The 15,507-nt window shown below is 39.4% G+C and overlaps 1 protein-coding gene across 1 annotated transcript in view; it reads right to left on the bottom strand.

Annotated features, from left to right (window-relative positions):
* Positions 1 to 8,449, bottom strand: part of GLRA3 (glycine receptor alpha 3) — a 90,711-nt gene extending 82,262 nt beyond the window's left edge. Inside the window, exon 1 of the mRNA XM_074588430.1 lies at positions 8,071 to 8,449. Coding sequence (XP_074444531.1) covers positions 8,071 to 8,189 — 119 coding nt within the window. The 5' untranslated portion in view covers positions 8,190 to 8,449. The remainder of the gene's footprint in view (positions 1 to 8,070) is intronic.
* Between the last annotated feature and the right edge of the window lie 7,058 nt (positions 8,450 to 15,507).

Here is a 15,507-nt window from a genome sequence, read left to right as displayed (position 1 = left end):
CTACACACAGAATCAACACTATAATAATTCAGAATAAGACTTTCTTCAAGGAACAACAGGGTTGAGCTTCAGGGTGATGATGAGAGTGGCAGGATTCATGCCATATAATGTCAGAACCCAGTATTCCTAATGCATGCACTGAAGCATATTCCTTACTGAATAAGTCAGAGAAAATAACGTGAAGGTTAAAAAAAAGGGCTGCTAGCCTTTCATGTTTCCACCAAAATTATCCTGGTCCACTACACATGCATGCATTCTCTTTCACACACAGAAAGCGGTGTTTAAACTTGTCCTCAGATACATGCTTTGTCTTTGTTGTACTAGTCTTGCTTATCCCACGTATCCAGCACCCTTTTAATTATCGCCTGAGTTTTATAAGCCTCATTTAAAGAAATGGAAATACACTGGGGGAAGGAAAGCCCATGACCAAATGTGTTCCTGTCTTTCTTGTGTGCATGGACTGAAGGAAAACAGAAGATAGTTTATTTTACTTTAACTCTTGCAAATTACGAGTTAAAGTAAACTCTGATAAATCTTGCAAACAAAAATCTGCTGCTTTCTTTCTTCCCCAAAAATAAATGAATATTTGCATAAAACATTCTTTCTGATAGAATAAAGCAATGAAAAAGCCTGCTATGGGTTTCAAAAAAAAAAAAATATTTTTATGGGATGTAGTCCAGATGTGATGCTGGAATCTGGACACTTCGATTTTAGTTCTAATACTGTTGAGTCAGAGGTAATGGATCTGACCTGGATCGCTCAGATGTGGGTACCTTCATGGAGGCGTCATATAGATGCTTAGGCACAGAATTAATATTTACCTTAGAAGACTCTAGTTAGTCTTAATTTAGCTGTGTGAAGGCAGTGATTTAGTCAGGATTGATTTCCAAATTTTTATTTTTCCCTTCAAGAAATGAAAAGTTTTACCCTACTTTTGCCAGCAACTTACCAGTTTGTGACATTTATTTTATTTTTCTAGTAGGGCACCCTTAGCCAGCAGATACGTTGCTCACAAAACTGGAGGTTTGGTTGGTCCCTGCAGATGAATGTGTCTTAGCACGGGCACTCCTGTGCATCACTACAGCCAGCAAACAATGATGCGGTTTTGAAAACTCTATGAAATTCAAAGCCTTAGCAGGACAAAAACTCAAGATCGTTTTAATAACCAAGTCCTACTGTATCCCAGAACGTTATAAACCAACTTTTCACAAAAGAGTCCCTAAGCTCTGCAGTCACCACTAAGATGTAAAGCAATAATAATTTTTAAAAAACTTCTGAAGAACCATGCTGGTAAAACTGTATTTACTAGACGTTTCTGCTGAGTTGCTAGTTGTGAAATTAAAGTTATTTAAAGTTAATTGCTGGTAAAAATTATACAAATTTGTAAACATCCAATTTTATAGAAAGGCATAATGGAAATAATATATTCTGGTACATGTGTATCCTCAGAGGTGTTGTTTAGGATTACATTAGGCTCATATTTTACCTTTCAACATTCTGAAAGGGAGAAAAAATTATTTTATAAGAAACTGGAGATAAGTTCTAGATATAGTGGAGTCTTATGCAAATTGTACATAGTATGGCAAGCCTTGGGCAATGGTGAGATGGGTACCGTATGCCAATATTATTTTTTTTTTTATATCAAAGATGGAATGCAACAAAGGGAAAAATGTGAAGACAGTAGGTTATGTAGCTAAAACCGCAGCTTGAATTTTAATCAGGAAGAGGAAAAAACCTAGTTTGCTTTTTTAAATCTCATAGCTGTAGTGATTTTGCTTACGATACCCTTCCAAAATTAGTTTTAGCTGTAAGAATCATATACAGGTTAGCAGCCATCAACTCACCCTCAGAGTCTGAGATAATTTACTACTCTTGTGTTTGCTTTCTACTCACTTTATTGCTTCGCTGAAAGAGTCTCAGGATAATCTGCTGCCTTGCTTTTTCCTGTAGCCGTGGATTTGTGTTCGGCAGCAGCCCCGTGACTTGTGCAGCTCCACTATTTCACCAGCCCCATCGGTGACCACATGATTATCTCAGGCCAGAGTCATCGTGAACTTTTCTACGTTTTCTGTCATCTCAAACTCTTTCCCTCGGAAACTGCATTTCACTAATGTTTCATGTCACTAAACAGAACCTTCAGTAATAACAGTATTGAAGAGGACTGATCTTCCTTAGGGAAGTTCCCACCTGGAAATAGCCCTGAGTCTCCCCCTGGCCCAGCTCATTTTGTACACCTGTGGTAGGGCTGGAGGAATAACAGGGTGGTACGTGGTACAGGAAAATTATATAGGAAATGTTCATTATGTAGAAAGTCCACTGGAACGTGGACCGAGTATTATTACCCTGTTTGCTGGTGGATAATGTTGGAGCAATTAATTAGCTGAATGGAGGACTAATAACAAAATGCATTCCTTTATACTTTTATAACCACCTGCTATTTTTGTACTTTTTTACTTCATTCTTTCTTTTTACTCTGACTACTTAGCATTTGTATTGACACAGCGTCTAAAGACATCAGTCAGGAAGGGTCCTACTGCTTCAGAAGCCATCAAAAATAATGGATTATAGTCTGTGCTAGAAAAAAGTGCAGCCTCAAAGGTTCTCAATGTCTTTTCTCTTTCTCTTGACTTTACTGTGCGGTCTGCTCTGCCTCCTGATGCTCTTCTCATCCTCCTGCTTTGGGCCCTGCATTCTCGTTACACACAGTGTCTTTTCCTGCTCTCGGAGATGTTCCCTTTCTGCTGGTAGCTGATATCTGCAAAAAGGTGCTTTTTCCTCCACCTGTTCACAATGCCTATATGTCAGAGAAAATAAAACTCCTTCTTTTTAGTCCCTACCTCCTTTCACTGATTCTTCCAATAAACATCATGAAGTTCAGTAGGAAAAGCAATAAAAAGGAGGAGCTGCAACACCACACAGAAGGGCTCTTCGTTGTTCATTACTTGAGAAAAGCTGATTTGCGTGAACCGTTCCCTATAGGTATTATTACATAATGCTCAGTAAGGTCATTTGAAGCTTGTATTCTAAATCAGTTAAAATAAGAAGCTCTAATCTTATAAAAATTTTCATTTTCTCTAATTGTCGTGATTCCTAGGATAGCTGGACAAGACTAATATGATAGCGGAGCTATTACATTTTTCATCACACAGAAGCACAGCACTTATCTCACAATATTACTTGCTTTAGGTTGTTGTTAGCATCAGTTGGCTAGGAACGGATTAGGAGAGGTTGAAAAGTAAAAATAATGTCACTAGCACAGCAAAAATGGAAAGATCCCTGGTTTTAATTGAGATTTCTTTGTTATTTAATTTTCTTACAGTTTATAGTGTTATAAAGTTGAAAATCTATGGAAATTATCAAAATTATAAAAATGGTAGTTGCAAAAATAACTGTTTTTTTATACAAATAAAGAATGGACATTAGAAGTTCTGATCAAGTTTGTACTCGTGAGAAAACTCATATTTGGTTCAAAGGGATTTCAGTGTTTTCACTGGTATAGTTGAAATATGAGAGAATTTGAATTACGTATTCTTGGTCCTCCAAAAACCTCCACTTCCTTTTTGTCTGAGTTTTGGAACTCTGCCTACGGGTACACCCTGCAAGGGAACCCTGATGCTCTCCTCCTGACAGTTTATGAGCACCCTGAGCACATTTCCTTCATCCCAGGGGTTTGGCTGGCCGGGCTCCGTGCCAGCGCTGATAACGCAGCAGCCCAGCTATGAAGCAGAGCTGTTCGATAAAAAGCTGTAGAAACCTCAGCAGGGGTTCATCCCCCTTCTCTCAGGAGCTGTTTTTTTCTTTCTTTTTTTTTCTTTTTTTTTTTTCCTTCCTTAGGAGTGCTCTTGATCTCTGTGTGAGCTACTGTGCAAGTGCATCTTCACCCAGCCTTGGACCTTCCTCAGTCTGCTCCCGAGCCTGATCTGCTGACCTGACTTTTTGGCTTGCCCTTGGTCCTGCCTGATCACTACCAACTTTCCCATCTCAATCTGAACTGTCGTTTGGGCTGGATCTGCTCTGCTCCTGCATAGGTCCTGTGGGACTGCAAACTTTTGTTGGTAAGGCCCTGCTCCTGCCTGCCTTGCTGTGAGTCTGGACTCCCAACTCACCTTCCTTTCCCTTGCTGCTCCCTGAGATGTGTCAAATCCTTTTTTCATTAGGATCTGGGGAGTCTGTCAATGGATTTATTCCACAGAAACCATCTTTTCAAATTGAGTCTGGGCTGCCAAGGAAAGGTACCGTGGCTCAGTGCTCTCATCTTGGATTACTATATTTTCTTTCACATACTGTTTTACTCACATCCTAATTTTAACAGGCACCTTCATTTCTTGAATAGTATTGCAGGTAGAATTCTTAACATATTAATAAGCTACTAAAATCTCATAGAACACCTGAAAAATCTTTATTTTCAAAGATGTTTGTGATGATATGTTTGTTCTATTATTTTTTAGCTGTTGTTTTTTTTCTCTTTCATTATTTGGAGGAACTAATGCTGGCTTAAAGGATATTGACTTCTGCTTCTTAAAGCTATTAATCTGAAATCAATTTGCAATGCAATGCAAGAATAATTTCAGAACCAGTTAACTGTGAGCTCAGACATGCCCCCGAGTTAGGTTGCACTGAGGTGTTTTTTCCACAAGAACCTGGTCTCTAAGTGCAATTAGCTGTCTCTGTGATGCTGTTTCCTTTAATACAAGGCCAATGGGGCAGTGAATAGAATGAGGAAAGAGGCGATAACCCAATCATAGCATGATTCTTGGTCTGTGCTTATATGGATATCTAAAGAAATATCATACAGGGAGAATCTATTTTGCATTTCCACAGTGCCACATACCTTTTCATCCTGTGCTTTGCCCACACACAGCTCTACATCTAACACCTGTAGTATACTCTTTCAGGAGAAAGCAGGCTCCCTGGCAAGTCCCTGCAAGTGTAGTTCTAATAGAGCTGTGCTGGTGCCCTTGCAAGTCCAAGAGCTGTCATAAAACTGTTTGATCCACAAATATGATCTTCAAGTTGACTCTACAAATACGATCTTGCTCTCAGCATGACCTCTTGGAATCCAGGCAATTCCAGAGGAATTTTTGCTAATGCCATTACTTTAATGAAAACAGAGAAATATTCAGTCTTAGAGATTATTATAACTTCAAACCATATCTTAGAAGTGTTTGTTTTCCTTCTTTGGTAGTGAATTACAGTTATTTTTAGGCTTAATTATTTTCCCTAGCTTTTATCCTCATTTTTACATCTCTACCCTCTTCCTAATATCACACTGGGGCTTGGCCAGGAAGTCATTAATAAATAATATTTTTTTATTTTGTGTCTAATTACAGCATTTCTCTAAGTCCTCATATCACTGAACATATAATAGAGTGTTATGTGCTTAAATCCTTGTTTTCCACATCAAAAATATACTAATATATTACCAATAAGTATGTTATTAATCTAAGACATAGTAGTACAAACATGCACAATACTATGAAAGACTGTTAACAGTGTTTTATTCTCTCTACAATGTCTTTTGGAAATCAAATTAATTATTAGATCTTGCTAAGACCACTATACATCTTGTTTCAGTCATTGCAATTTGAAGAGCCTTTAGACGTGGAATGAAAAATTATTATTTAAAAAAAAAAAAAAGAATCGGTGCAGTTTGTTCTTTTGAAGCATGCCAATCCCGAGACTTTGCTCATTAAAGTAGCAGGCCTGTAACTTTATACTGAAAAAAATCCTCTTTGTTTTCATTTGACCTCTACTGAAAAGAAAAGTAAATGTCTATCTACACAGGCACATAATTTAAACAATCACTTTAAGCAGCCTCAGGGCTGTTGGACAAGAACTGAAGGTTCTTCCTGGTAGGTTCCTTCAGTCTTCTCACACAGCCCTGAGTGCTTGGTAACAAAGAGCAGAAAAGTTTTAGTGTCACACAAAGTAAGAGAAGATACATTTTTTTTCCATAGCGTTTGAGCAGGTGAAACACTTAAGGTTTGGTTGTTCCTAGAAATTCGTAGCACATCCGTCTTCTCACTGAGGGTGTTCTATAGGTGCTAAGGCTGGAGCTTGTGTGTCTCACAGAGTGGAAGCAGTGTCCTACAGTTACCTGTTCCCTTTGCTCTAATGTAAATAATTTCACAAGGCTTAAGTTAGAAAAGAGCTAGAATTAATGGCTTCAGGAAGCTTGGGAATTCTTCAGGTTTTAATATTTTAACCTTTATATATATATCTATCTATGTGTGCATGTGTGTATTCCACCCACATGCACACTTCAAAGCATGGAGAGGACTCCTGTGTGTCTCGAACTGACTCAGGTATCTCAGGTATTATTGCTAGACCTAAAGTCACCAGCATTCTCTAATATTGAGATTTATATCAAATATATGCATAGATTCTGAGCATTTTTCTGAAGTCTTTCTCATACCATGTAGTCCTTGTGCAGAATAACCATGTTCATTGTGATGAAATGACATTGTGAGAGCATGCAATACAACAGTTACTATGACATTGAACAGAATAATTTGAATTTATGCAAAATAAGGTGCCTGTATACATTTTGACACAATTAAATATTAGTCCAAAATTATGTGATGAAAAATACATGGATGCTGTCCCAAAGTGACTTTTTCACTTTTTTTACCCCCTTGGAATATAACATGTGGTTTTATATCATTAATATAAAGCATGAATCATTCAACAGTAGGATGGCATTTAAATAATATACAGAGGAAAAAATAAGTTCTATAAGGACGTTGGAACAGCTTAATAATAGCACACTAATGCTTGTATTGCCTACACTACAATGGGGTTTGCTCATCTGCTCTGAACATTAAATACTCAATGTAACTGCAAAATTTAAACTGTATTTACATACATTTACTCCTTCCTCCCAGTGTCAATTATTCTCATACCAAGTAACCCGGTTTCTTAAAACTCTTTCTTTGGGCACAATTACAATAAAATCACGTTATAAACTATTTGCATTACATACATTGATATAAAACAGGTCATTAAACTAACTTCAGAAAGGAAAGATTTGCTATGAACCTGTGAGCAGCTGAGAAGCATGCCATCATTGTGGGGCACTACGCGCTACTGTTTTAACTTTGTGGTTATAAATCCCTTACGTATATAATCCCCAAACTCTCTCTGGAGAACCACTTTTCAAATTTAAGTTTCCTTTTTTATCTTTGTCAAATAACAATATGATCCTTAAAATAATCTGGCATTTTCATGTTATATGCCATAGTCTTTTTATTGTGGTACAAAGCTAGAATGTTTGTTGACAACAAGCATGGTTAACTGCATCAGCACTGAATGCATGATGACATTGAAGTCTGCTCCTTTACATGTCTGATTTTTCTTTTTAAGTTTTTCTTTCACCTTTAAACAGAGGATTCCAGTTCATTTTAGACTGCTATCACCACAGTCCTAGAGCTCTGTACTAAAAGAATGCTGGCATTGATATCATAATATTAGCTAAAGAAAGTGTGCTGGGCAGAAAGTGGAAAAAGCTGTATGAACCTCAGTCCTCTATTCAGGTCATAATTTATAGAAATGTTGCTATCTTTCATAATACAAATCTTAGACTGCCAGTGGTACAGCAAACACTTTCCCTCTTGAGAGAAATACTGTAGACCATATCCTCTGTTCACTCAGCTATCATTTTTTCTGTTGCTGTATAAGACTTTTCTGACCTAATGCAATCCCTGATTTTCCTTTTACTGGGAAGAACTGATAGTAATAAATAAGCCTATATATTCCCAATTCAGATTATCTTCTGTAACTTTTACATATAGACACTTTGCACCTGAAGAATTTTCAAGATCTTTAGTGTTGCATTTCCTACTGAAACCAGTGATAAAATTCACAGATGAAATAGGCAAACACTAATTGGGAAGAGGTGAAGGAAAGGTACAGCCTTCAGCGTGCCAAATGCAAAAGCAAATTGGAGGCAATGCAATGTCATGAAGTCATTCGCAAAGCATGGACCACACGCACGTAGTTTCTGTCCCCACAGTCTGGCTGCTGAAGGTAGCCGAGCATGGAGGATTTGTTTCCCCAAAGAAAACGACTCACCTGAGCAGCACGGCGGCTTCCCACAGATAAAATCCCGAGACGGCCGCCCGGAGGTACCCAACCCGGGCCATGCTGCTGGGAGCCGCCGCCGAGCCCCGGAGCGCTCCTGTCCGAGGCATTGGTGGGGCTCGGCGGCTCGGCGATACTTCGGAGGCTTCAGAACCCTGGACAGCACCGGCGGACCAGGATTCTTCAGGACCCTGGTCAACCCCTGATGTTCCGGACCCTTCAGCACCCTGGACAGCTTCGCTGATGCCGGGTCCTTCAGCGCCCCGAAGAGCTCCGGCGGCCGCGGCGTCTTCAGCACCCCGGACAGCTCCGGCGTCTTCAGCACCCCGGACAGCTCCGGAGGCTCCGCGCCCGCCCCCCGCCTACTGCCCGGCGGCTCCCCGCGCCCTCCCGCCGGGCCCCGCCGCTCCGCCGGCCGCGCCGCTCCGCATCCCAGCCTAACGTCAGCCGCGGCGGCGGCGGCGGGAGCCCACCTCCCCGCCCGCCTGCCCCCGGCTCCTGCCAGCAGCCGGCAGCCCGCCGTGCGCCGCATCCCCGGCGCGGGGGGCGCCGAGGCCCCGGCGGCGGCGGCGACGGGGCGGGCGGGGAGGCAGGGCGGGGGCGGGACCGGGGAGGGCGGCGGCGGGGGGAGCCCCGGAGGGGTTGCCCGTGGAGGGGCAGATGGTCCCGCCGGGGAGGGCTCAGCTGGGGCTGGTGGTGGATGTCTGTGCTCAGCATAGCCCCGGCTCGAGTGCCTGCCCTCCAGCGGGGAGAACGGTGGCGGGGGGCATGCCTGCACAGGGCAGCTATCGTCTAAGAGCCGGGGTGGATTCGCCGAGCCTTGGGGCCCGGAAATGATTGGGGAAAGAGATGTGTGTGCGGGGGGGATTCTGCTTTTTCTTAGGTGGTATGCTTTTTCCTAGGAAACGGGGGAGAAAAAAAACACCTCTGTGTTTCAGTCTCTTCTTTGAAATTACAGTGCTGATGGACACAAGGAAAGTATATCCTGTTCATTCCACATTTTAGAAAAGAGAGATGATCTAGTGCCATAAGGCAGACTGATAGGCAAATTCAAAGATTTTGAAAGTTTGGCTGGGGAGGAGACTGGATCCTGGGAAGGAAAAAGGGAAAGAACACTGTAAGAGGGAAATAGGAAAGTTTCCCCCAGGTTGGATGGGGCTTTGAGCAACCTGGTCTAGTGGGAGGTGTTGGATTGGAACAATCCAACAGGGATTGGAACTAGATGTCTTTGGTCCCTTCTAACCCAAACCATTCTATGATTGTATACCTGAAGAGGGACAGAAGAGGAAAATATATCTGAGACTGTAGAGTAGGGATACTATCTGTGAGCCTAAAAGACAATGGCCTTTAAATACCTACATTGTGTGTGGGAGAGCCAATGGAAGGAGAAATGCGGGAGCAGTTCACGGCCAGATCTCTGCATATGTGAAATTTATCTGGCTGGGCATATCCTCCTCTCAGTGTTTGTCTCGGTACAATCTGCTGCATTACTTTTTCCTATAGCCACTAATTTGTGTTAGGCAGCAGCCACACTACTTGTGCAACTCCACTAGCTGCACAGCCCACATGATTCCCAGGCCAGATTCTTATTTCAACCCTTAAAAGGCTACAGAAGGCTCAACTGCTGAAGAAGGAAGGAAATAAAGAAAAAGGCAGAGGTTTAACAAGATTAGGCACATGATGCAGAGTAAAAGAAACTGAAATTTGAGGGTAGTATAATAAACTCATTACAGAAAAAGGAAGATGGAAAGACAAAGTGAAATAAAGAACAACGTTTTACACAGAACAGAAAAAAAGAGAGATCATTGAGTAGAGTAGATGCAGGCAAGAAATAAGAAACAGGGATTTTATGCGTTCCTTATATCCAAGGTTAGGGTGTATGTTAGAAATAGGGTATTTCATTAGAAATCTTTAGAGGCAATCACATTGTCTTTTTTGTTTCAAAAATTTCCCACATGTAGCTTTCACCTCAGTTTTTAACTAATGTTTTCCATTGTTGTCACATCCTTATATTTTTTTTACCTCTTCTTCAAGGTTATTCCACCATATATCACTAAATACCTACCACATATTTTAGATCCTGTTTGGATTTCTTTGTTAATACCTATCAAGTGCATGGCTGAACAATGTACTAGAATATCACTAAGTTATTTCTTATGTTCCCTGAGCTTTTTCTTTTTTTTTTTTTTTTTTTTTTTAGTAGTAGTAGTGCTTACATAAATTCAGGGACTCTTTGTATTCAGTACTCTTAACTTTCTAGGTCCACTTGGCAAAAAGTTTATCCTTTTGTTCTCATTCTCCCAGTCGCCCTGTGTGGCAACGATGATCATGAGAAGAACCTGTTTAAACCTTTAACTGAAAACATAGTAGCAAACAAACTAAAGAATCCCTCTGTTTGCTCAAGGACAGTCTGTCAATGCAGGTGCTCTACAGAATCAGTGTCGAGTACTTCCTTTGTATATTCAGAACAATTGATTCTTACCTTTCCTCTTAAAATAAGTATTTAGTGAGCCTTCTTCTCCAGGAGCTGTTTATCTTTGGGCGTTATGTACTTCAACAGGGAATTGGTCTAACATTTCATTTATTTGTACTGAGGCAAGTACATTTTTCTTATGGTGCTATTAGTTAAAACTACCAGCGCGAACTCTCCAGTTCTCCAAGAGGAACAGTTCTATTAATTATAAATATAGGCTATACTTCAGATATGCAGAGTTCAAACTTCTCAAAATTCCTGTGGGAAAAACATACCCCAGTTAAGTAGCAACTTTGCTGTTCCATCATTTTGTTCTGCTAAATACTAATGTTGTTTTCAAGCTTTTGGAAATTTTCATATGGGTAGTGTTGAATATTAAAATGCTATCTTCTGAGTGGATTCAAACAACTGACCTTGATTTATGAAAAGTTCAACAAAGCGCTTGAGCACATAGAGTTGACTTCAATGAGATTAGAAGCATAGAAGCATACTTAGGTTTTAATCACAAACTTTGATAGAATATTCCCTAATTGGTTTAAGTGTTTCAATTTGCTGTTGTTTTAATTACCATCTTTTTATTCTTTCCATATCACTGCTGGTAGACTTACCTACTATTATACAAAGCTGAACGCATGGCTATGTCCATAGATCTTTTTTCGTATCTCCTAATACTTCTGGTAGATACAGTAAATTGGAATGTGAGACTTGTTTGAACACCCATTGTAAAAACGCGGTATGAATCTGACTCAAATATTAATGTTGTTCACTTATATATGCCTCAGACACCTGGATAACAACATCATAAAATATTGCTTATCATTCAAAACATGATAGTTGATATTTGTATGCCATATGTTAAAGGCAATCTCTAATTCTTCTCATAACAAGCAGGCTTCTGGTTATGCCTCTCTTTCTCTGCTCCAGCTGGTATTTAGGTATATTTGAAAGTAAACCACTTGAATTTATGAGCTTGAGAGATGGTCACCAGGAGTAGCCTGGGAGCCAAAAATGCTTTAAGGTTACTGGAAGGAGATGATCCTAATGTGGAGCATAACAGTAGATCACTTTTTTTATTTTGTCCCGAAATTGGGGATATATGAAAAACTTTGTGTATCTGCACTCAGCAAAAGGTAAGCGTCACTCAAGTAAGTAGCTCACTTTAATAACACACAATTTATACAACTGAATGCAAGATCACGCAACTGCTCAAGAGTATTCCTAGAGAAGCCAACGTGCAGATATGGACTGAAGGATGTGTGTGTGTGCGACAGAGTCCTTGTGGAATATTAAGGCAAACTAATCATAGTGGTAGTCGTGAGAAGTTGTTACTACCATTTTAATGTGCCCAATCCTGGAACATGTTATGGTTCAATATGTTCAAATAATCATTCTGTAAGGAGGCTGCTGACAAGTTTGAAAGGTTTCTGAAAAGAGCTACAAGAACATTACAGTTTGGAATACTTTTCTAACATAAAATTAAAGCAGTTTATCTTGTAAAATCAGAAAGGTTTAAAGGTATCTTTAGACACCATCATGATGGAAAAAAGATTGTGAGCTGGAGGTAATTTTTTGAAGAAGTAGAGCAGTAAATTAGCAAGACTGGAACCTGATGAAAGAGGAATTCAGACTAGAAAAAAAAAATCCTATTTTGAAGCAATTAAAAGACTGAAACAACTAAGGAGGGAGCAGAACTGATCACTATTTAAAGTCTTTAAATCTAGGTCAGCTGTATGTTCTGGGTTTGATCCAGAAGCCGCTGGGTAAAATTTGATGAGCCTTGAGATTCGGAAGTTGAAATCAACGGTGGCTCCAGTGTTAAAACACGTGAATCTATAAACCCGCAATGTTTTGTCATGATGTATTCAGCTACAAAATTAAAGTTATTTACTTTTTAGAAAAGCAATTAATTGAGCTTACAAACATTAGGTTGGCTTCCAAGCTGACAGAGTTGAAAACCACATATATCATAATGGTAAGGAATAAAGATCTCACATATGTAGTATTTACCACACTTGTGTTTCCAGTTTGAATATTCCAGCATTTTTAGAGGGTGTTGTGATGGGATATGACATCACTGTAGTTTTAGATCCTGGTTTTACTGAGACATGTTTGATTATGTTAATTAGTCTGGCTTTCTCAGTACACAGGATTCCCCAGGATGTAATTCATTCAAGTGTGAAACCCCAGAGGCTTTGACCTATTATTAAACACAAAACTAGAAATAGAATAGTGGGTTTTCTTGATAAATGCAATCCTGAAATAGAAAGGCCAACTTTAAAATACAGGACTAAAGACATTAAAAAGAAAAAAAAAAGGCCTAATGACGTATCTCAGTCTGAAAATTCAGTGGTGAGTCTGTACAGGAGCATTTGCCCATTTTCTCAATAAGAAATTTAGATGCTCACCACAAGGCTGTGGCATAACGTTCTTCAGAATGTACTACCTCAAAAGCAAGTCTTGGGGTAACTAAAATACATAGACTTTTAAGTCTGGTTTGCTTAACTGTTGGCTGTTGCATTTGACTTCTGGATGCATACAAAGCAATTGTTTCTACTTCATGGTTAATTAAATTATCAGTCTTTTAACAAACTGAGATATGGCCAACAAATTGCATGCATTTTTCTACAGATATTTTTTCTTCTCAAGCACCTTCTGTTTTAACCTTTAATTCTCTGAGTTCAGATGGAGTTTGCCAGATCCAGTGGCAACTGATATTCTTCTGTCCATCATGTTCTTTAGATCTGTGCTAAACTATATGAGAAGTTCATCTCTGGGGTGGTAGGTTATAGTAGTAGCAGAAATTAAAATGCAGATAGATGCATTTTACTCTCGGTGCGCAAGACGCAAGACGCAAAAGATGCGTCTTTTACTCTCGGTGCAGGAGCCCACCCGTTGTTAATAAGAGTGGTATATTTCAGAGTAATAACTTATCATATGTACATATCAAGTTTATAAACAGCAGAATTTGGAAAATATATTGATACAGGGAGAACAGATTGGAAACTTCAATGAAAAACGCACAGTCTTGTAAATAACAGGTATATATATAAAAAATACCACCCTGAAATTGCCTAATATAGAAATATAAAATCTTTATTAAATATTAGTTGTTATATTCAGAAAAGAGGTGCGTATGTATTCACTTTACATGGAGACAACTAAGCAAGGATATAAACACAAGCTAAATTTGAACTCCATAAGCAGTCATCACTGAAAAGAAGTGCTGAGGTGTAGCTGATATGTTTATATTCACTGTAGTGTCTTGACTGCCTTGGAGCAAAATCTGGTCTCTTCTTTCAATGCTTATAAACAGAATTTCTGTTAGATAATGGGAGTCAATGGGAAGTTAGTATTTTTTTACAAAAAGGAACAGAACAAGCAGTGTTCTAAAAAAGGGGCAGAAATGCCTGTGAACCGTTGTGCACAGAGTCCAATCAAAAGCAGAAAGGTTTTCAAACTAATTTCACTTTTTTTTTTATTAACTCCATTTGTTAATCAAGGCCTCTATCTGTAAAGCACAGTTCAGCTCGAAGCAGGTGAGCTGTTCTGCTGGAGTCAGCGCCCTGTGCATGTTTTGCTGGCTCAAGCCTCAAGGGAGACAGCTCCTGCTAGTTAGTGAGCGCTCCTGTTTTTTAAAAATGTATTTATTTAATTAGTCCTTGTAATCATAGCAGAACAATGCTTGAATATCCAGAGCAGCCTGCCATTTTCTCAGTGTGAAAATTTAAGTTTCTTCCATTTTTTTGGGTGTTATTTTTTTTCTTCTTTGCCCATGTGATAGTTTTGCATACAAATAATTAACTTTGAGAAGCGAACTGTACCAGCATAAATTAACACCCATGGATTTCAATGCAAGAAATATGCGTAAAACATAGTTTGGATTGGGAGCATTTTAATATTACAGCTGAAAACCTGTGGTCTTTCAATGAGTGCAATCATTTTGAGGACACCTCAATGTTTTATATGTTAGGCTGTATTGATGTTTGTGCTTAGAGGCAGGGGTTTAGACAAGACATTTTCAAAATCTGCTGGTGTTCAACTACCTTTGTTTCTACTGGAATATTTTAAATTAAAATTTAATAAAAAAACCCTTCAAATAAGCACTTCTCGGTGCCCAGGAACAGATGCAGCAAAGTCGTAGTGACAGCAGGTGTATGTGAAATGGATGGAATCAAACCTGGGAGCCCAGATTTTCTCATCCAGCCGTACCTCACGCCAGTTTTCTCATTTGTTTTGGAGACTACACAGATTTTGCAGCAGGTTCTGGACGCTAACAAACACAGGTATCAATTTAGGGAGAGAGCGAATCCGAAAGACGTAGACCAAAGCGGATAATCTCCCACTAACTGTTCTCTCTCTCGCTATGGTCTGTGCTCAGCTCCAACATTTGTACTGACTGTGCACGCTACATCTAGCCTAAGGACAGTGAAAGGACGTAAATTTAATAAGAAGATTACAAGCAATGTAAACTGTCAGTGACTCTTTAAATCCTGTATTACTTAAATAACTTGCAGGGGATCTTTTATAACGATCTGGGAAGCGATACCAAAATGTACGCCCTGGGGTAGCTTAGGTTGGTAGCTGGCTATTACTTTATAAACACTGCTATTCCAAACTGGTTTTCAGAGCTGTGACGGAAAACCAAACTAATTTTTTCCACTTTTTGATCAGTAGCTCTTCTTAAACACATTTTGACACTATTGACCTATTTCAGCTAATTAATTTGCTGGGAAGTGTCTTATTTTGGTGATAATTAATCCTACATACTACTTTTTCTATGGAATGAGTGCTTGATGACAAATTTTGCCTCATTTATAAGGGCTTGGACAACTGGATCATTTGCATTGAGGTGTAATTATCCATCTCTGACCTTCCCTTTTCAGTGGCCTGCTTGAGAATCCTGCACTTGGAAGCTCTTTCAAGAAATGTAGCAAATGAACATTATCCCTGAAACT

The sequence above is a fragment of the Larus michahellis genome, chromosome 5 (assembly GCF_964199755.1).
Source record: "Larus michahellis chromosome 5, bLarMic1.1, whole genome shotgun sequence".
Lineage (NCBI taxonomy): Eukaryota > Metazoa > Chordata > Aves > Charadriiformes > Laridae > Larus > Larus michahellis.
Note: the sequence above shows the minus strand (reverse complement) of the source record. Positions and strands in the feature narration are given on the sequence as shown.